The sequence below is a fragment of the Sitophilus oryzae genome, unplaced genomic scaffold (assembly GCF_002938485.1).
Source record: "Sitophilus oryzae breed Bouriz unplaced genomic scaffold, Soryzae_2.0 scaffold_360_pilon_pilon, whole genome shotgun sequence".
In the NCBI taxonomy this organism is placed as follows: domain Eukaryota; kingdom Metazoa; phylum Arthropoda; class Insecta; order Coleoptera; family Curculionidae; genus Sitophilus; species Sitophilus oryzae.
Genome location: NW_022146930.1, coordinates 590,807 through 612,242, shown reverse-complemented (window position 1 = coordinate 612,242; position 21,436 = coordinate 590,807). Strand labels below are relative to the sequence as shown.

Genomic DNA, 21,436 nt, shown 5'->3' with positions numbered 1-21,436 from the left:
GGAGTTTTTGCATTGCAAACTTTCCTTTGATTAGCGTTTGTAGTGTATGGTAACCAATAGCATGGATTCTCAATTTTGTATCATGGTTTAGGAGAAGTTTTTATACCTATTTTGTTCTGTATTATTAAAATTAATGTAATAATATGATACAAAGAGATATACAAGGTATCCCAAAAACACTAACCGAGAAAAAATGCTTCAAAGTTGCTTTTGAAATGACAATTAATTATTCACTTCTGTGAGGCAATCCTGCCTTACCATGCGTTGTTAGTAGACCCACTGCAGCTTTGAGTGTCTTTCTTTCTTTTTTTTATAACGCCTGGAATTGTGTGCATGTTCTACTATAAACTATTTCAATTATTCTAGAGATTTGTTGGCCTATCCACTATTTTGTAGCCATTCTTGTGACTGCTTTTGTGGCAAAAAAGTTCTGGTCCTACGAATAGCATGTATCAGAGCCTCATTTGGCTCATTTAATTTAAAATACCCGGTAAAGAAGTTATTTCAAAGGCTACCGTGACAGCGTTTTTTTGGCTTACGTTAACTTTACGAAACAAAAAACTGAATTAATTTATTCTATAATAAATGTTCTTTAAAGAAAAGAAAAAACGTTTGAATTGCATTGCAAAAACTCTATTGTCGATGTCAACTGCCCGTTTTAGTCAGTTCTTGTGACGTGTATTAAAACTAACTTGGAATACGTTTTGGCGTAAAGATCTCTCTTATCGGCCTGTTTGACGTAGAGAACGCGGAAATTTCAAGTGAAAAACGTTTTTAAGAAGGGAAATTATTTTTCTTGCGCGCGTGCATGGTGATTGACGGATATTTCCTACATGCTGAGACCAATCGAAGAAGACATGAGAAAACGTAAGTGGAAAATAGTAAATAAATTTAGAAAGCAGCTTAGAAACGACTTCATATTTTTGTCAGTCATGCAAAAATATCGAATTTGTATATAAAATGTCTTATATTGCATGAATTAATATCATGTACTTTCAAGTACATGATATATTTGCTCTACTGGGCTGATTTTTGAGATTTTTTAAGAAATTTGTAGCTAAATTATTTGACTTTTTAGCCTCCTCTCCTCCTCTGTCTGTTATGCCAGGAGAAATAAAATGTTATTTTGGTGAAAGTTTGAATCACCCTGTGTATTGGTTTAACAAAGTAAGGAATTTGAAACCCACCTTATCATCAAGACGCATCTTTTTTCGATACTTTGTTTTTTGATTCATCTCAATAGCTTTATTTGTACTGGAGATATTCGCTTTAAAAGACGACAGTAACGATTTAAAGCAATTTTAGCGTTAAGCCTTTGATGATTAACCGCCATGCCGTGGCTTTCGTTCTCATCAACACACCTATGAAACAATGGTTAATGTTTTTATAAAGTCGCTGTCATTGAAAATGTATATTAGAATTTTTTTATTGTGAGTTACTATCGCAGAGATGTTTTTAAGTGTAGAAGTTGATCTCTACAACGTAGATATGCGAAAATTCGTAGTGAAAAACGCTTTTAAGAAGGGAAATTACTCTTTTTGCGCGCGTGCATGGTGATTGACGGATGTTTCCTAGATGCTGAGACCAATCGAGGAAGAAATGAGAAAACGTAAGTGGGAAATAGTAAATATAAGTTTATAAAAGAGCTTAGAAATGACTTAATATTTTTGTCAATCGTGCAAAAATATCGACTTTGTATATAAAATGTCTTATATTGCATGAATTAATAGCATGTACTTTCAAGTACTACATGATATATTTGTTCTATTTTTTAAACAATTTGTAGCTAAATTTTATTTAGCTTTTTTAGCCTCCTCTGTCTGTTATGCCATGAAAAATAAAATGTTATTTTGGTGAAAGTTTGAATCACCCTGTGTATTGGTTTAACAAAGTAAGGAATTTATTTACCCACTGTATCATCAAGGCGCATCTTTTTTCGATAGTTTGTTTTTTGATTCATCTCAGTAGCTTTATTTTTACTGGAGATATTCGCTTTTAAAAACGACAGTAACGATTTACAGCAATTTTAGTGTTAATCCTTTGATTAAACGGCATGCCGTGGCTTTCGCTCTCATCAACACACCTATGAAGCAATGGTTAATGTTTTTATAAAGTCGCTGTCATTAGAAATGTATATTAGAGTTTTTTTTTGTTGTGAGTTACTATATCGCAGAGATGTTTTTAAGTTTTGAAGTTGATATCTACAACGTAGATATGCGAAAATTCGTAGTGAAAAACGTTTTTAAGAAGGGAAATTACTTTTCTTGCGCGCGTGCATGGTGATTGACGGATATTTCCTACACGCCGAGACCAATCGAAGAAGACATGAGAAAACGTAAGTGGAAAATAGTAAATAAGTTTAGAAAGCAGCTTAGAAACGACTTAATATTTTTGTCAATCATGTAAAAAATATCGACTTTGTATATAAAATGTCTTATATTGCATGAATTAATATCATGTACTTTTAATTGGATTTTTGGGATTTTTGAAACAATTTTGTAGCTAAATTATTTAGCTTTTTAGCCTCCTCTGTCTGTTATGCCAGGAGAAATAAAATGTTATTTTGATGAAAGTTTGAATCACCCTGTGTATTGGTTTAACAAAGTTAGGAATTTGAAACCCACTGTATCATCAAGGTGCATCTTTTTTCGATAGTTTGTTTTTCGATTCATCTCAATAGCTTTGTTTTTACCGGATATATTCGCTTTAAAAGACGACAGTAACGATTTACAGCAATTTTAGCGTTAAATCTTTGATTAAACGCATGCCGTGACTTTTCGTTCTCATCAACACACCTATGAAACAGTGGATAATGTTTTTATTGTCTCTGTCATTGAAAATATATATTAGAATTGTTTTGTTGTGATTTACTCTAGCAGAGGTGTTTTTAAGCGTAGAAGTTGATCTCTACAACGTAGATATGCGAAAATTCGTGGTGAAAAACGCTTTTACAGGGAAATTACTTTTCTTGCGCGCGTGGAGGGTGATTGACAGATGTTTCCTGCATACTGGGACCAATCGAGGAGGAAATGAGAAAACATAAGTGGAAAATATTAAATAAGTTTAGAAATCAGCTTAGAAACGACTCAATATTTTTGTTTTTGTTTGTATCGCCTTTGTATAATATGTGGCGTCAAGTTGCAAAATCCTTCTTATCCCAAAAACGTTTGTTACGAGATAACATGCAAAAACAGTTTTATAACAAAATTTTGAAGCGTTATTTTACAAAAAAACGTGTCCATTGAGTGGATAATCATTGTTTTGTATTTCATTTAAATAAAAATGAATATTTAAGAAAATTAATATATAATTTTGAAAGAGGAAAAGCACAAAAATAATTCGGATAAGCAGAAAAAACAGATTGACTTTAGGGTGTAGAGGTTCGATAAGAAGGGATTTTTCGAAAGTCGAATTTTAAGGGGGTGAAACCACCCCTCAAATATTAGAATATTTTTTGTTTAAAAACCGGTGAGTTTTTCGGAAAAACTCTTAAACTCGTATATTTTATTTTGTTGTTTTACATATTTTAAGATTTTTTATAAATTTATACAGGGTGTTTCGTAAAATATGACCATTGAGTAATGACGATTCTGCTTAAACTGCTTGACGTTTAAAGCTGATTTTTGGAAAACGGATTGACTTTAGGGTGTAGAGACAATTTTATATTATCAACGGTTACTCGTTTTTTTACCAAGAGACCTTTTGTACGTAAAAAACCACGAAAATATATATTTCTTTACTCAGTAGTTTTATACAGGTACCGACGAAAACTTACTACTCTTCAAAACAGTTAAAACGCATGTAGGTGGCGCTCCCTACAAATAGGAGTCATATTGACATCAAAATCGAATTTCTCATGCCGAAAAACTCCCAGACACCAATTTTCATCCAAATATTGGCGTTACTTCAGAAATTATTTGGAAAAAATCGAAATAAAAGTACGATTAGTGGAGATTCAATCAATAAATCTTCATTTAACAATATTAAATATTGAAAATGAAATGTTCTTCCGGATACTTCATTTTTCACAGACTTCGTTTTCAAATAAATTACCATTATTTTCGTAAAAATCGTTTTTCAACAACTTTTATGTGTTACGATTCTAAGCAATAAATCTATTTATTCATCTGGTTGTTTTAGGCTATTAAAAAATCTTGAATGACAGCCAAATCACATTTACAAATTCTACAAAATAATCAAAACAGAAATATCTAATGTAGTGTTTAGCGGATAACAAAGTCATGTAGTTTGTTTCTTTGTGCTAGTGTGTTATTAATTGTGATTTTTACTGTTGAATGTTCTTAAAGAAAAGTTGTGTTTGTTTTAAGTAATTTAGAATTTTTTTTTACTAGAAATGCAGCCAAATAATTGATAGATATTCCGGGGTTTTTTTAAAATGTGCTTACCCCTATAATTTTTTTATTTTTTTTTTCAATTGCAATTATTTTCGGTCACTTCCTGTTTCACCGGAAATGACTAAAACTTTTGATTTTTAATGGTACCCTCGGTAATTTTTTACTTTATTCGATAGAAAATTGACACTCCGAATAGAATTATATCACATGTCAACTTTTGATATTTTCGCTTAAAGAAATCATATTTTAAATTTCAATCTAGAGTGCCATGGCTGTGTTAAAAACACTAATTTTTAATCAAGGAGCCTTAGAAAAATTTATTTGATCGTCTAATGTTTTTCGTATCTTGTCCTGGCCGGTTAAAAGATGCCCAAATTGTATTTTAATCATATATCCCATTTTTTACAAATGGAACAAAGGTGGCTCATTAGCATATTTGGAAAAAGCATTTTTGTGTGAATAATTTGATACCACACACTTGGTATTTCGAGTCAAATTGTCGTTATGAACCGCATGTTATAATTTCATATAAACCATATGCGAAAATGTCAAAAGATGACATATGTTATGTCATTCTATTCAGAGTGTCATTTTCTATCGAATAAAGTAAAAAAATACCGGGGGTACCATTTAAAAATCAAAACTTATAGTCATTTCCGATGAAACAGGAAGTGACCGAAACTAATTAAATACGTCATTCAATCCTGATTTATATCATATACACACATACCAAATCTCGATTTTTTTTCTGAAAAAATAAAAAAGTTATAGGGGTGTGAGCCACTTTGAAAAATAAAATACACCATGTATAAATCGAAAAATATTTTTTTACGCATTTTCTTCAAAACAATTTGCGTTTACCATTACCCGAACAAATACAATTAAAGAATTAGTTTTATCTTTGTTACAGTGATTACATTACACTCGTTACGCTGTCATTTACTTAGATCTATCAATCTACCGTAGATTAGAACCGTATCATGAACTGATTAACGGACAATAATGACGAAAGGGCACATTTTTCCGTAGTGGCGTGGTAAATTTCATGGAAAGTTAGTGGAAAATGAGTTTTCTTTCGTGGTGATAGTGAAACTAGTGCGTTATTTATCGTTATTGGCGCTTAAAGGATTTATTTTAGTCTTGAGATGAATTCTAGGAGAAGAAAAGGCCCTCCTATGCCCTTGCTCATCATTAAAGGTGAGAATTTGTATTAATCTGCTACTAATTTCCGTTATAGTGATGATATTTTTAATTTAAAAAAAAATATATTTTTTTCAAAAGTTACGAAAGTGTTAATTTTTGCGACATGATTGAATATATAAAAAAGTCATTTTAACGCCTAAGCACAAAAGTACGACAATATATTATTAAACTGACATAAAGTAAAATAAAACACTAAATCACCACAATACGCCAAAACAGTTTTACTTTTACACTGGACGCGCGTTTCGCTAACCATGTTAGCATCATCAGCAGATGATTATAAACTCTAGATGATTAGAAATAGTGTAAAAGTAAAAGTGTTTTGGTGTATTGTGGTGATTTAGTGTTTTATTTTGCTGTGTAACACCAAAGGTTCCAACCTATGGTTCCAACCAAAGAATATACCTAGCTAGAAAAAGAATGGACTCTGCCATACTGAAAAATGGTCCTACAGAAGTGGCGCCATCTATTGAGTAGGGCTTGTTTTAAATAGATCGAAGCGCGGGCTTTTCAAATGAGCGTATTTATTGAATTTTGCTCTAAAATAATTAAATTTGATTATTAAATCTTATTTTTTACACAAATTCAACAATACTAATAACAAGTATCGTTGTGATGTGTAAAAATAAGATTTAACAGTATAATTTATACAATTATTAAATAAAATTAAAGCCAAACATGCGAAATATTATTTATTATGTAAAGTTTTTATTTATAAGTCAAATATTTAAACATCGATAATTATAATAAAACAAGACCAACGTAATACGCCCAAAGTTTTGTAAATGGAGTAAATATAAATAGGTACTTAAATGATGGCAAAAATAAAAGACTTACATTATAATTTTAGGGCCACAAACAAAAGGAATTCTCTAATTAAAACACATATAAGAAATTATAGTTTGAAAAACGTTTTGATAATCATTTATTTGATAATATTATGATTGACGCTATGACAACGACAATATTTTTTGAGAATTTGACAATAATATGACAATGGCCGTTGGAAACTATGGAAACTACAAAAAATTCTGATTTAACGCCATCTGGCAAAAACTAGTAGCAACTTCTTAACCTAAAAATTAATTGCACTACCACCTAGTGGCTAGGGCTGGAACTATTTTATTTGAGATTTCCGTGGAAACGGTGGAACCGCTTTTGCTATTTCACTTTCCCGCCCCTGGTTCCAACCCTCAACTGTGACATAAAGTGACAAATTCAACGAGCGTAACCATAGTTTCTTGAAATATAATTACATACAAGCTATGACCATGCTATGACTTTTAAATCTTTTTATATTATTTGGAACGTTTGAAATTGTTTAAAAAATTATTTGTGACGTTTGAAAAAAAATATCATGTTCTATTCGGAGTAAAAATGACTTAAGGCTCGCATGTATGTTAAAACCTACAGTAAAAAGGGGTGTAAAAATGACCCTTTTTACTCCTAATAAAACAACATATTATTTTAAATATTTGCAAAAGTCAAAAAACCATAAAAGAAGACTTTGCATTTCGCAGGTTATGAGCTTTCTAATGGCAAGTGCACACTTATCCAAAAAATGTTGTTTCTTTCTTTTTAATCAAGGCAAATTTGTTGGATTTTGACACAATAAAGTTAAAACCTGCAACAAAACAGTGCGCAATTTTTTTATCAAAATAGTTATTAACGTAATAAGGCCGATAAACAACAAATAACGGCCGGGCTGAAGTTTGTGATCCGAGGCGATAGCCGAGGATCATAAGCAGCCAAGGCCGTTATTTGTTATCGGCCGTGTTGCGTTCTAGATTTTTCGTCATACTGTTTTTTTTTAGAGCAATAAACACTACTATTTAATAACAAATTTTATTGAACAATAACACAAGTAAGGATAAAAATACATAATGTCTTATACTAAAATTCATTTTTCATGATAATGAACATGGAAATTAAAAAGTGCACTTAAAAAAGAAATCTGTAATCTTTCCCAGGGATTTACAGATTTTATAGAAGAAGATGATGCTACTGAAGAATGGCAAATATTTGTATCCACTAAAGACACATTATTTTTGGAGCTATCATGAAAAAAGTTGATTTGTTATTTTCATTCTTTTGGAAACTGATTTTTCTATGTAAGTTTCTGCCACTGTTGAAGACTCCCATCCTCCTAGCTCCTTTAGCGATAGTAAATCACCACCATTTTCGGCGAGCATGGTTGCTGATGATCTACGAAATGAATGCCCTGTATAACGTTCTGGGTTCTCCAAGTTCAAAAATTTTGCAATTTTCTGCGGTACGCTCCCGATGGTATGTATACCGACGATTTGCTTAACACACTTGCCTTTCTTGTAACCAATGAAAATTTTGGATTGTCAAAGTTACGAGGACGCAGGTTGATGTTTTTTTTGTATAAACCATAGGCATCAAACGGAAGGCCTGTTTTGGAATAAGAAATTCCTATCTTTCTTATTTTTAGTATTTCAATGAGACAAGAATATTTTTCTCCGAATCTTCGAAATCATCAACTGTGAGTGACCAAAGCTCGCTGCGCCTACAAGCTCCAAGAATACCAAGCACCAATACAATTTTTCGAGTAACCAGGTGTAATCATCGGCATCCAGTAGAAAATTATTTATGTCATTCTCCGACAGAACTTTGGCTTTTTTTTGGTGAATAACCTTCGTTTTTGCGCCTCAGAAACATGAACAGTTTACCAAATCTATGAACAAATATAATTTAGATGAGTATGATTAAATATCGAAGAATATAATGGCTTTTTACCTTGATATGTCGATGTTTTCATATACTCTCAACGCAAGCTTCAGCATGGATATCTTTGTCCACAGTGATGTAGGAGAATACATTTCAGACATTCTTTTAGCATAAGCCAGCAATACCGCTTCATTTACGCTGTTTATACTTCTATCCTGCCGCCACTTCAAAAAATTGTCATATTCCTGCTGATATCTCTCTCTGGTTATAGTCGGAAGTATAATTTTGAGTAGCCGCAGCCGCTTCCTCCTGTATTTCCAACGGAATTTCTCGCGACATCTCGCTATGGTCTATTTTCCCAATTTTTGAAAAGTCCAACTGACAATAAATAGTCATTGTTGCAGGTGACAGACGTTACGATTACCTTAGAAACTTAACGGCCGCCGGCCGTTATGATAACGTCCGGCGGACGTTATATGCATCTTTTCCATTCTGATTTTGCTTATGTTATAATAATATAACAATATAGTATGACGAAAATATTATTAATGTTGACAATACAACCAGTGTTATTGACTATAGAGGGTGTTCCAGAATAAGTGCAAGTATTTTAAGGAGTGGTAGATCTCGATAAAAGAAACATATTTTCTCTTTATCGTTTTTCAAATAAGTCCAAAATAACGGAGTTATTTTACTTTGAAAATTTCCAAAAAAACTGATTTTTTGCTAACATTTTGAGAACCACTGGAACTTTTTTGGATTTTCTTTCTTGTAAATTTAATCTAATATTTATGTGGCCATATTATCAAGAAATTATGTTTTTTAACTAAAAACTAAAAGAATTTCCAAAAAAATTTTTAAAAAATTTAGAATTTTCAAATTTTTTTTTCGGGAAAAAAATCTCATATGCGTGTTTCTGGGGTTGAACTATACGACCAGTTAAAATACTTGCACTTATTTCTGGGACACCCTGTATGCACCCTAGTGATGATCAAATGAAAGACCAAGTCTTTGTTTTGCAGTTAATAAGTAGTCGTAGTCTTGGTCTTGAAGGTCCAGTCTTGATCTTGGCCTTGGCCATGCTGCAAGTTTGTACAGGGTGGGTTAAATTCGACGCTTTTAAATGGAAACACCCTTTTCTATAGGAGATATAATAATATTGGTGTCTGGAGCTCAATTTTCATCAAAAACATAATGGTGAAAACCGCATATCGATATCTGTTACCGTTTTGGTGTTACAGGGTGTTTTTCAAAAATATGCATTTTTAACAAATCGCTGTAACTTTTTTGCTATGGAAAATTTTGTATTTTTATGAAAACATTTCCAAAGCACCTTTTTACGTAGAATTTAGTGGTTTAAGTATAATTTTTTTAAAATTAATAATTTAAGAATTATCAACAGAAAATTTGATTTTTTATATGGGACATCCTGTATATTTTTAATTTATTGAAAATAATTTAAAATTACCTTTCCAAAAATATAAAACACTTGATATTTTGCTCGATTCCTCTTAGAGATATAGAGTATATAAAAATTCGCCCTCTTAAAATAAGTAGGCTTTGAACGGCACCGGCTGTAATGCAAAAAAATTCTAGCTGAGAGCATCAATTAAAACGAAAATAATATTTGCTATGAGAGATGCAGAATTTTATAACAATTTAAAATATATTTAACCAACATCAACACATTTAAACTCGATTTAATAACAATAAAAATAAATAGCAAACCAAGACATGAGATTTTGCTACAGTTTTTGAAAATTTCTCGCGGAATTCATTAACTCAGTAGGGGTGAAAGATACCCTCTCATAACTGCTAAGTATTTCTAATTCTTGTCTAGATTATACTGAAGAATAAGGAACCTTTATTCTTCCGCAAATATATCCATAGGATTAGGTCCACGGGCACAAAGTCAGGCGGCCTCGACGGCCAACGGCTGGGATCTTGGTTAGCTATTCAATTATTCTTGAAATTGGCTGCAAAAATTTGCTGATAACTACAGCGTTCAGAGGCGGCGCGTCGTCTTGCTGGAAAAATATGTTTTCGAGTTCCATTAAGGGCATATCATCAATAAGGGGTCCAAAGCCTACTTGTTAAAAGTGGCGAACTTTTAAAAATTCTGTATTTCGAAGGGGATTATAACAAAATATCAAGTGTGCTATATTTTTGGAAAGTTAATTTTAAATTCTTTTCAGTTAATTAAAAATATAGAGAGTGTCCCAAATAAAAAATCAATTTTTCTGTTGATAACTCTTAAATTATTAATTTTAAAAAATAATTTTCCATAGCAAAAAAGTTACAGCAATTTGTTAAAAGTGCACATTTTGGAAAAACACCCTGTAACTCCGAAACGGTAACAGATATTGATGTGCGATTTTCACCATCATGTTTTTGATGAAAATTGAGCTCCAGACACCGATATTAGATTTCGTCTATCTCCTATAGGAAAGGGTGTTTCCATTAAAAAGCGTCGAATTTGATCCACCTTGTGCATAGGAAATCTTTAAATAAATTTCTTCTTCCATTAGAAATTATTTATTCTTCCATATGTAATGCATGCCAAATCAATTCTTCTGTTGGATTACATCATAATTGGACATTATTGAATGGTGATTGATAATTGTATATTTAGTTTGAATATCTTCGGTTTTTTTGTTTTGTACAATAGTTTGTCCGTTTGTATTATTTGCATAAGATTGCCACCATAATGTATTTAAAAAAATTCTGAATAGAAAAAAAACGACTTTTTGTTTTGTTTAGTTTTATTAATTCTGAATTAAACGACACACCTGTAGACACATGTCATAAAATTCCTCATTTGTACGCAACAAATACTACATCCTGCTAAGTACAACCTTTCATTGACACTAGATGCACTCAACTGATAAAATCGTGAACGAGGTACATACAAAACTCGTACAAAATAAATTATCTATTCAATTACATCGTTAACAACAGTACGCTAATTGTTCTAAGGTGAAACTATGAATTTTAATAATTTTAGTAAGGTTCAAGATACGTTGAATTGCTGCAGCTTGTGTGCTTTTTCGTGACAACAGTGAATACATCAGTGACTTTGTACCGTGTTTTTCTTTCAAAGACTTGTTTTGTGTGAGTTTTTTTTTTTGGTTTAGTCTGAGTGGTGTATGGGAAAACCAAAATGAACACTAGCAAGAGACGCAAGATACCTATAACACTGCAGATAAAACAAGGTACATTTTTTGTGTTTATTAAAAGGCCCGTTTACACTCACATAACGTTTTACCTTAAGTCATATATCTGTTCAGTGTAGATCGTGTGTGTAGTCGACAAAACGGAGCTTTAAAGGTCTCTGCACATTAGGGTGAGCCAAAAAACTAACCTATCGAATTTATGGGATAAAATGAACCTAATAACCGAGAAAAAAATATCTCCGGAAGGCAGGATTTTTAGCTCAATTTTTTTTATTCATTTAAATAACACGTAAAAAAATCTTTTTCCATTAAAACTACCATAACTTTGAAACGGTTTACGATAAAAAATTGTACATCGCGGATTCTTGTAGAGCATAAAATTTTCTGAAAAATCTATCTGAGAGCAATTTTTTTCAGTTCAATAATTCGTATACAGGGTTGTTCACCACATACGACACGAGTATTGTAGCTAAACGATTAGATTTTTACAAATTTCAAGTTTTGGGTTCGTTGAAGGACTATTAGAGCTACAATATAAAAATATTTTTACAAGATAGTGTCCCAAATAAATAAAAAATATCAAAGTTATAGTTTTTTAACTGGAACACCCTGTATATTATTACATTTTTAGTTTCTACGATTAAAATAAAGGTAACTTTGATAAAGGTTTACTACACTTAAACCCTACCGTTTTTGAAATATTTTCAATTTTGTGAAATTGCAGTCAAAATTTTAAGGCTTCATTTCTCCAAGGGTGTCAAAGTTTTTAATACTAAATATTTACTGAAGTTTATTTATTGATCAGTTACTGTGTTGCAATAATAGAAATAATACTACCTTATACAGAGTGTCTAAAATTTTATTTTAAATAATTACTAGCTTTAAACGCCAGTAACTTGTTTAATTTAAATAGAACACCCTGTATATTTTATCAGAATCAGATGCACAATTTAATTGTCTATCAAATTGTTTCATACCATTTTTACTTATCTCTTCAAGTTTCCGTAGAAAATGCATTTTCTTGTAATTTAAAACTCATTTATCAATATACCCATGGAATACTGACATTTATGATTATTTTTAGAGATGTACCAAATTTTTAAAGAGTACAGATACTAATATTGTCGATATAGCTTGTTTATTTCATTAAAAATTAAAAAAAAAACTGTTTAAATATTTGTTAAAGAGGATCAATTAATATGATGCCAGCATTCAAACTACATTAATTGACTGTTTGCGTTGATTAATAATAATTGCTCCAAATACTAAAAAACTGAATTTTGTATGTGTATTAGACAGTGTAGTAAAAGTAACACCTTAAAAATGTTATTTCATTTATTGCCAAATGCTTATTTATAACAACAGAGACATTCATTTTCATGACTTATTATTAATATTGATTTCTGATTTAAATCCACATTTATTTAGAATAATTTATTAACGAACATAATTAAGTATGTAATTAATTAGGATTTGGGCGGAAATAATGGTGGTATATTTAATTAATGGTATACTTTTTTATAAAGATTTAAATAGTTTTCTTTTTGCATATAAATGGACTAATAATATTATCATTTTGCTAAAAACGATAATATTACTAGCATGTACATTTTGTACATTTGTTGCTTTAAAAACAATCTAAAATGTCAATATTCCATGGGTATATTGATAAATGAGGTCTAAATTATAAGAAAATGCATTTTCTACGAAAACTTGCAGGGATAGGTAAAAACTGGTATAATACAATTTGATAGACAATTAAATTGTGCATCTGATTATCCTAAAATATACAGGGCGTTCCATTTAAATTAAACAAGTTATTGACGTTTAAAGCTAGAAATAATTTAAAATAAATTTTTAGACACTCTGTATGAGGTAGTATTATTTTTAGTATTGCAACACAATAACTGACCAATAAATGGACTTCAGTAAATATTTAGTATTAAAAATTTTGGTACCCTTGGAGAAATGAAGCCTTAAAATTTTTACTGCAATTTCATAAAATTGAAAATATTTAAAAAATGGTAGGGTTTAAGTGTAATAAACCTTAATCAAATTTTCCTTTATTTTAATCGTAGAAACTAAAAATGTAATAATATACAGGGTATTCCATTAAAAAATACAACTTTAGTATTTTTTATTTATTTGGGACACTCTGTATCTTGTAAAAATATTTTTAAATTGTAGCTCTAATAGTCCTTCAACGAACCCAAAACTTACAATTTGTAAAAATCTAATAATTTAGCTACAATACTCCGTGTCGTATGTGGTGAACAACCCTGTATTTGAAAGCTTTGAAAAGTGACAAAAATCACTAAATAAACTCTAAAACTGCATTTTTTCCCAAAAATTTATATATTTAATATTTTTAGGGTAGTATATTTCGACCTTAGAAACACGATTATGAGGTTTTGCATCATTCAAAATTATCATCAATTGTTATTCCCCAGCCGTCTTTGACGTCGTTTTTTTTTCGATCGTATTGTATAAGGTTTAATTTTTCCAATCTTTCTATAAAATGCGCACAATTATAGTAGCCTGTTTTATAAATGTTTTCATTACGGAGGCTAAAAAAGCTTTTTAAGCCCCCCATAGTTTTCATATAAATATGTACAAAGTACAGAATGAGTTAAAAAAACGAGAATTACTACAAATTGTTAAAAAGAAAAGTTCTAGGTTCTAGAGAAAGTTAATATACACAATTCAAAATTATTTTTGAGTATTTCAGAAAACTGTGGTGGCAAAAAAAAACAAAAAATAAGTACCAAAAATAGATCAGCAATTTTTGATACCCCTGTATAAATTTAAGGAAGCAATAACATTTTTCAGTAAAATTTATTTCTCTACCTTTAAACTCAGTACAAGAATTAATTCTCAAAAGTAATGTACAGGATGTATTGTATTGTAGCAAGCATAATGTACAGGGTGTTGATGTGTTGATAATCTATTGTATTGTAGCATGCATATTTACATATCTTTAAATATCCCAAAAACCAAAGCTTGTAAACATATTTAACTTTTATAATAAATGCCTTATTTTATGTTCAATAATTCAAAAATGAAATAAGTTATCAGGTGTTACACAAAAAAATATAACTTTGGTATGGATCTTAGTTTTGACACACCTTGTACATTTCAAAATAGTTTTAAATTATGAACATTGCCTTCCCACATATACCCATAAAATATTTTATTTCTACAGCTATCCATTTTTGTATAATTAACCGAGGCGAATGAGGTGCGCCACCACACAGTATATAAAATAAGTTAGAATTGGAATTGGTTTTTTTCGCGAAAAAAAAATTTGAAAATTTGGAATTTTTTTTAGTTGATAATATGGCAACATAGGTAGTAGAATAAATAACAAGAAAGAAAATCCAGAAAAGATTCATTCTCAAAATATTAGCAAAAAATCATTTTTTTTTTGGAAATTTTCAAAGCAAAAAATATCTATTAAATATAATAATATAAAAATAATATTTTAGATTTATTTGAAAATATAAAGAGAAAATATGTTTCTTTTATCGGGATCTACCAGCCTTGAAAATACTTGCACTAATTGAAGACTCACCTTGTATAGTGGAACTGTAATTTTATATGCTTTTTTCTATGACTGGCCTAGAAAATGCAGTTTGACACACGGAAAACTCGATCTGTTGTATGCTAAGGATTTTTTTTATATTTCGTTTAATATACTATTTTACAAGAAAAAATGGGAAAAAATCACTTTACTGAAGTAAACTGAAACTCTTACTTCTAGTATTTGTTTTATTATTTATCATAAACATAGTGTAAAATAGATACGAGGAACTATTTCTAAAAACTGTAAAAATTGCCATTCTTTGCTCTGTATGACGCACTAGAACACACGGTATAATGGGTTCATGTGACTAGATCTCGTGACGATCAAATTCAAATCAAAATATTGATTCCGCAACCACAATACAAACAGATCATAAAATTTGATTATTGCTATTGCCAACATCCTCTATTGTAGGTGCTATAGCGATAAGTAATGGCTATTTAAATTTTTGTTTTTCTAAATAATATTTTCTTTTTGTTAAGTTTACAAATCTTATTTAGCTAAGCTAGTTAATTTGTTAGTTGTTTATTGAAATTATTGTTTCTTTTGCGGACGCTAATAGTTTAATATATTTGTGGAAAACTTTGATGTTTATATTGAATTTAGCATAAAAAATATTTCAAAAGTATTGAATAAAAGTTTCATGCAGATAAAATACGAGTAAACATATACAGGGTGGTCGAAACTCTATTCCGGAAACTTCGGCATCATGTATTTTGTGGGTCCCATGGGACCCTCCACTGCGGCCGCGAGGGCTTATTGTGGCTCAGTTTCTACAAGCTCTTATATACAAGAGCGTCAAAGTTCACCCTCAAGACCCAGCCTCTTAATATAGGCCGTTATGTCTGAGGACGATATGTCTCCTAGGTCTGATAGGTCTAGCATCGGTTTGCCAAACATCTCAAACCTGGTCCTGCCCCCAGCGGGGCAGGTACACATAACGTGCTTCATTGTTTCGTCATCTTCCATACAGAGTCGGCATTCGGCGTCTTCCACCAGTCCCATCCTCTGTAGGTGAGATCTCAGCCGGCAGTGGCCCGTGTACACTAAGCGAGCGTACGCGCTCAATTCCTACCGGCCTTTAGGAGTTCTCCTGTTCTATGTTTGGATGGCCCTGCTAGGATTTTCTTGGCATGTTCCATTCCGGGACTGTCATTCCAGTCCCGGAACGTCGCACCCCTAACCCTTTCACAGAGCCTGTCTCTTGCGAGATTTTTAGGAACGCTAAGTGTCGGTTCTGGGCCCACGAATGGCGAGCCTGCACCAATTTTGGCGAGGGAATCAGCACGTTCATTTCCCTCTAGGCCGACATGTCCCGGTATCCATATTAGCGACACTTTGTTTCTATCTCCCAGTATATTGAGTAGTTTCTTACAATGAAGAATCGTCATTGACGTGCTTTTCGTTGCCTCAAGTGCTTTCAGCGCGGCTTGACTATCCGAAAATATGCATATTGTTTTCCCGGTGTATTGCTGTTCTACCAGCAGTTGCACACAGGCTTCAATAGCATATAGCTCAGCTTGGAAAATCGTGGTGTGTTTTCCAAGACTGTGGTAGATCTCAGTCTTTGGACTGCTGCAGTAAATTCCTGCGCCAGATCCTTTTTCGTTTTTGGATCCGTCCGTGTAACGACACATTTCCGCATGTAGTAAACCGTTTCCCGGCTTATCCCACTCGTCCCTATTCGGAAACAGGACGTTGTAGGTACGCATCAAGAGTTGGACTGGTGGTGTGAGATCCGAGACTATTCTCAGAATCTCATCCGACTGTAGTTCTTCGGCATCATATTCTGCAGATAAAAATAAGTAAAAAAGTTCGTATAAATGTATGTCCTAAAATGCTTAGTTTCGGAGATACAGGGTGTAGAAATTTCATTTTTATTTTTTTATTTCAGATTTTTTTCCAAATAATTTCTGAAGTATATTGACGTTACTTAACTACGTTTAAAGGTACGCGCACACTGACCAGAGCCGCACTCGCCGCACGCGCCTCACGAGTCGCACTTTTTTTTCTTGTCGCGCACACTGAGCCGCACCGAACGCGCCGCATTATTCGCTATTTTGTTTCTTTTTGCCCCTAACACACCCGTATTTGCCAATCGAATTTCTCATCAGTCGCTTCCGGAGTCCTGTTTGCGGTGATAAGCGTGTATTTTAATATTTCTCGACAATGAATGACAACGAACAAGAAATAATTATAAGCTCCTTGCTAATAGAAGAAGAAGAAATCACGAGAAAGAATCGAAAGTTATAGGTTCACAATATTTGCAAAAATCCACATTATATCCATATTTAATTGAGGATGAAAAATTTGCGAACTTTCTTAGCATATTGAATTTCTAATCTCCTCTTCGGCTACCTACGTAGAGTGGAAGGAATTGCGTGTGACGTCAGCAGCACTAGCCGCATTTATCGAAAATCATTCTGCCCCAACAATGCTGGCCGCATTTTCGTCGATGCGATTCGTGCGGCTCTGGATAGTGTGCGCACCATAGAATAACTAACTGAAAGAAATGAAAACTCCTATGTTAAAGCTTGGAAACACGCGCTCGCCGCGATCCAAGCGGGCTACTGGCAGAACCAAAGGTTCGTGCCATATTTTTAAATGGACCTTTACTGCCAGTTCATAAGTTTTTTACTTATATTTGGTAATTTCAATCTTGATTATTAATTTATTTGTAACAAAACATTTACAAAATAAAAATAATGTATTTTGATACAAATAAATTAATAATCTAGATTGAAATTATCCCTGAAAATAGAATAAAACACGAAAAATTTGTAACATGATTATTTTATTATAACATTTGTTAATAAAAATACATATAACACATTCAATACTATACAAGTATATATAAAAGTTATCAGAATTTATACGATCAGTTATAAATAATTATAAAAAAAGGTTATAAATTATAAATAAATAAATCATTATATAAAAGGCATATTAGTTAACGTGTATCTAATTTGGTATAACTTTAATCTAAACTTTAATAACCTATTCAAATAGAAACATCTTACAATTCGCGTTGTATAATACAGAAAGTAAAGGGATAAATTTGTTAGTAAATCTATTCTCGATGACCCGAAACATTTTTTTACACACAAAACAGGACATATAAAGCTTATCAATAATACAAGTGTATAGAAAATGTATAAATAAGTAAATAAAAATATATTTTCAAACTAAATGATTAATGATTATACTCGTTTAAATAAATGAATAATCTTTTTAAAATTACTTGTTTGTCTTTGCAAATTTGTATATTTCATATGTATTTAAAACCGTACCCTTCCCTTAAAATTACTGCACAACCTTAAAAATTAAGCTTTTAATATGAAATGTTATACAAGTTCTTGATTCGATCCTCATTTAAATAAAACTTTAAATTGATATTCTAAATTTCTGAGACAGCCATTTTGTTGAAAGAATTTGTTTTGATTATGCGAAATTTCATAAAAATTATCACAGGGATTAATTAATCTTATATATTGAACTACTTGGCTTTTAAATTTCACAATCCTATCGTCCAAAATACTCTAAATTCGCGAAAATCCGTAAAATATTCCCATAAAAACAAATCACAATTCACTTTCACTTTGAATCTGACTGTGAATCTGACAGACTGGCCCACGACTGGCCAAATATGGAATGACGTTTACTTTTCAATTTATTTTATTAATCTAACTGATCCGGGTCACTTAGAAATTAAATTTTTATTAAATTATTTAATTATAATTGTTTCTGGCGAAAGCAACTTTATACCAATATTTGTTGATAAGGTAACAAAGCACATCACTGTTAAATTATCAACATTTTATATAAATATTTCTATTTTTCAACTACTCCAACTACTCCAATTACTCCACAGAGAATCAAACAATTTCGTTAATTAAACTATACTCTGTGGATAACCTAATTAAATCATGATGAAATTAAAGTCCCTAGATGAATATCTAGGGACTTTAGATAAAATTTCTACGCAGCGCCATCTATCCCTCTACTGGCAGAAACTCCGCCGCGTTTTCAAAATTCAAATGCCAGTTTCATCCGCCTGGTGCGCACCTTCATTGAAAGTAACACAAACAATAGTTTTCTTCGGTCGGTGCGGCGCGTGCGGCTCTGGTCAGTGTGCGCCTACCTTAAATCAGCAGAATATGCCGCCGAAGTTTCCGGAATACAGTTCGGACCACCCTGTATTTTGACCTGAAATATAAAGAAAACGTTTTTTTCTAAAACCATGTTAAATTCAGTAGAAGTTATGTCTCGTTTATACAAAGAATTAAACCCAAATTAAATTGGGCAATTAATTTACTGAATGAACCAGAATTGACTACGGCCGTGGGTGTCGCAGACATATATTTTGACGGTAGACAAACATGGATATTTTCTTTCCATCGTATCCCTACAGAGACAAAGCAGGGAGATCCTCTCCAATGGGATAAGAGGTCTGACCCAATTCTAGCGACCGAGCCGTCGAGAAGTCTATTTTGGGTAATTCGATTTTGTTTCGCAAGTTTTACTTTAAAGTGGTTTATTCAAATAAAATATTTTCCGAAAATTAATTGAATTTCATTAATTTTAGGGCTTTAAATCTTATAACATACGATCGAAAAAGAAACGGCGTCAAAGACGACTGGGAATAACAATCGATGATAATTTTGGTAGGGTCAAGCCCTATGCATCATTACTTGGCCCGTACTCTATTTTCTAATGGCTCTTACTGCCAGTTGGCCTTAAAAAGGTAGTAATTTATTTATACCTACAGATTGACCTCGCCAAAATTATTCAATGTCATTCCCCAGCCCTCCTTGATGCCGTTTTTTTTTCGATCATACGGTTATCTTTTTCTATAGCGCTTTGCTGTTTATGTTTAATTTGTTTGTTACTAAATTAAATAATGTCATAATTTGGAAATATTTTATATTTCATAACTAAAAAAAAATACATTTTGTGGGAAGTAATCATAAAGGATATTATATATTCCCTGTATTTTAATAAGTTCATTAAAAAGTTTCACAAAAGTTTTTCCTTAAAATTAATGGGAAAACTTATATTCATTACGGCATTTAATTTATGAGATTTCTAATATATTCTAAAAAAAAAAATTGATATAAACATAAAATAATAGTGCAATATTTTTCATTGGTACAAAATTATTTCATCCTGCTTATTTTCAACACGTGCCTATTTTTTAAAACTTATTAAACCTGGACCAACTAAATTCCACAATTTCAATCAACAAAAATTCAGTTTTATTTCAAAATAAACTAGTATTTTTGAGATATTCTAAAAAAATTGCCGATATGTTTTAAAAATAGACACTTGAAAATAACATTTACCAGCCTAAAAGCCCCCACAGACGATCAATTCTTTAGCACAGGCGGATTGTGCAGAACAGTTTGCGCAGTTTAATGCTAAATTATTACTTTTAAGACTTTGTTTAGCTTTTTTTTTCTTAAAGAACTTCTTAAATTATCAATATTTTTGGTTTCATATCAATATCATTTAGTTTTTGTGCTATATATTTTATATTTTAGTCCTTATTTTTATTAACCGTAAACATGAAAAAAATTGACGCAACTGAGATGTACTGTTGGCGACGAATGCTCAGAATTCCCTGGACTGCCCGGCGAACCAATGAATCCATAATCCAAGAACTGAACATCACAGAACGCCTCTCAACTTCTATACAGTCACGTATACTTAAATATTTCGGTCACGTTATGAGGAGGGATAAATAAATAAATAAATAAATGCCTTTATTGTCAAAAAATTTTTCAATTTGTAGACAAAGGTAAACTAACAAACAAAGTAAAAAAAACAAGGTACACAAACAAACAAAAGATAATACAAAACATTATACAAATAATATTGTCAGTCTTATTGTTAAAATAAACATTTATAAATGTTTACAATGTCAAAGTACAAAAAAAATTAAAATAATATTCAAAAATATTTAGCCAGTTTATAGCAAAATATCAATGACCTCTAAATAAATTAATTTCGATGTCATTAGTAAATATAGCAATAGCAAACATTAGACCAGTGTTTTCAAGATCAAATTCGATTTTCAATTCAAATATAATTCATTTACGGCGTAGAAAGCCTTGTCTAGTAAATAAGAGTTCAATGATAAAAATGATGTTATGGATTTGATTTCAAATGGCAGGTGATTGTGCATTTTTTTCGAGTTGTATAATATTGAACTTTTAACTAACTCTGAGCGTGGGGTAGGTAGATAAAGATCTTGCTCCGCGTTCCTGAGTGGATAAGTGTGAGATGGCCTTTCTTGAGAAGCTGGTACATGTTTACGTATTAGGCAAACGGATTCAAATATAAATAAGGAAGGAAGAGTCAATATTTTTAATTCTCTAAAAAAGCCCCGGCAATGAGTTCTGCTGTTTAGTCCCAGTGAATATCGAACAGCT

General features: G+C 31.5%; 1 protein-coding gene across 4 annotated transcripts in view; it reads left to right on the top strand.

The window, feature by feature from the left end:
* The first annotated feature begins 642 nt into the window (after positions 1–642).
* LOC115885083 (dual 3',5'-cyclic-AMP and -GMP phosphodiesterase 11) overlaps positions 643–21,436 on the top strand; it is a 270,581-nt gene continuing 249,787 nt past the window's right edge. The window contains exon 1 of one of the 4 annotated variants that reach the window (XM_030903858.1): positions 643–867. In XM_030903858.1, the coding sequence (XP_030759718.1) occupies positions 834–867 (34 nt within the window). In that variant the 5' untranslated portion in view covers positions 643–833. Of the gene's footprint in view, positions 868–2,236; positions 2,336–5,308; positions 5,553–11,272; positions 11,462–21,436 lie in introns of those variants that run through there. The other 3 variants (XM_030903863.1, XM_030903856.1, XM_030903857.1) reach the window with 3 other exon arrangements.